At 38.7% G+C, this 763-nt stretch overlaps 1 protein-coding gene across 1 annotated transcript; it reads left to right on the top strand.

Moving 5' to 3' along the window:
• Positions 1-164: 164 nt before the first annotated feature.
• On the top strand, positions 165-755 carry LOC111875116 (tyrosine-protein kinase transmembrane receptor Ror2-like; the record flags this gene model as incomplete). Its single annotated transcript, XM_023871181.1, has 2 exons — positions 165-320; positions 407-755. Coding segments are annotated over 2 exons (505 nt in total), but the record flags the coding sequence as incomplete, so codon positions are not given.
• Between the last annotated feature and the right edge of the window lie 8 nt (positions 756-763).

Raw genomic sequence — 763 nt, 5'->3', positions numbered from 1 at the left:
TAAGTGCATGGGGAAACCCACCCTCCGCAATAAGTAACTAACTAATAGGCTTTTGATGGTTATATATACATTGAACTAAATATATTAGCCACATTGTTTTCTTCTCATATTTTACNATTTTATGATCTAAATGCATAATTAAGACATTGTTTTGCTTTGCATAGGAAGTGAACATTGACTTGGACAAACTGCCGAACGATATGGCTTATCACAGAACTGGAGCACAATTAAATCCAAAATTAGAGAAACTGGAGTTTCCAAGAAATGATATAATCTATATCTGTGACCTTGGTCAAGGAGCTTTTGGACATGTTTTTCAAGTAAGTTATCAAATTTATGAGTTATTTCATTTTTTGATTCAAATTGTTGTTTCATTTATGTTCAAATTGTGACTATGTTTTATTAGGCAAAGGCACCAGGTCTTGTGAAGGGGGAGGAATTCACTCTGGTGGCAGTGAAGATGCTTAAGGATGAAACTTCAGAAGATCTGCAGGTGGATTTTGAGAGAGAGGCTTGTTTACTGGCAGAATTTGACCATCCAAACATTGTGAAACTATTGGGAGTGTGTGCAATTGGGCGACCCATGTGCTTGCTGTTTGAATACATGGGTCGCGGTGACCTCAATGAGTTCCTGCGCTCTTGTTCACCCAGTAACTATATTGTGCGCAGTTCTGAAGGAGATGGTGAAATGTTCAAAGATGTGGAATTAACTCATGTTTCTGGTGAATGTGGCACGGCAGGTGGCTGCTGGCATGGTGTATCT

This window comes from Cryptotermes secundus, unplaced genomic scaffold (genome assembly GCF_002891405.2).
Source record: "Cryptotermes secundus unplaced genomic scaffold, Csec_1.0 scaffold10275, whole genome shotgun sequence".
Taxonomy (NCBI): Eukaryota; Metazoa; Arthropoda; class Insecta; order Blattodea; family Kalotermitidae; genus Cryptotermes; species Cryptotermes secundus.
The sequence above is the reverse complement of the archived record's forward strand: the minus strand, read 5'-3'. Positions and strand labels throughout refer to the sequence as shown.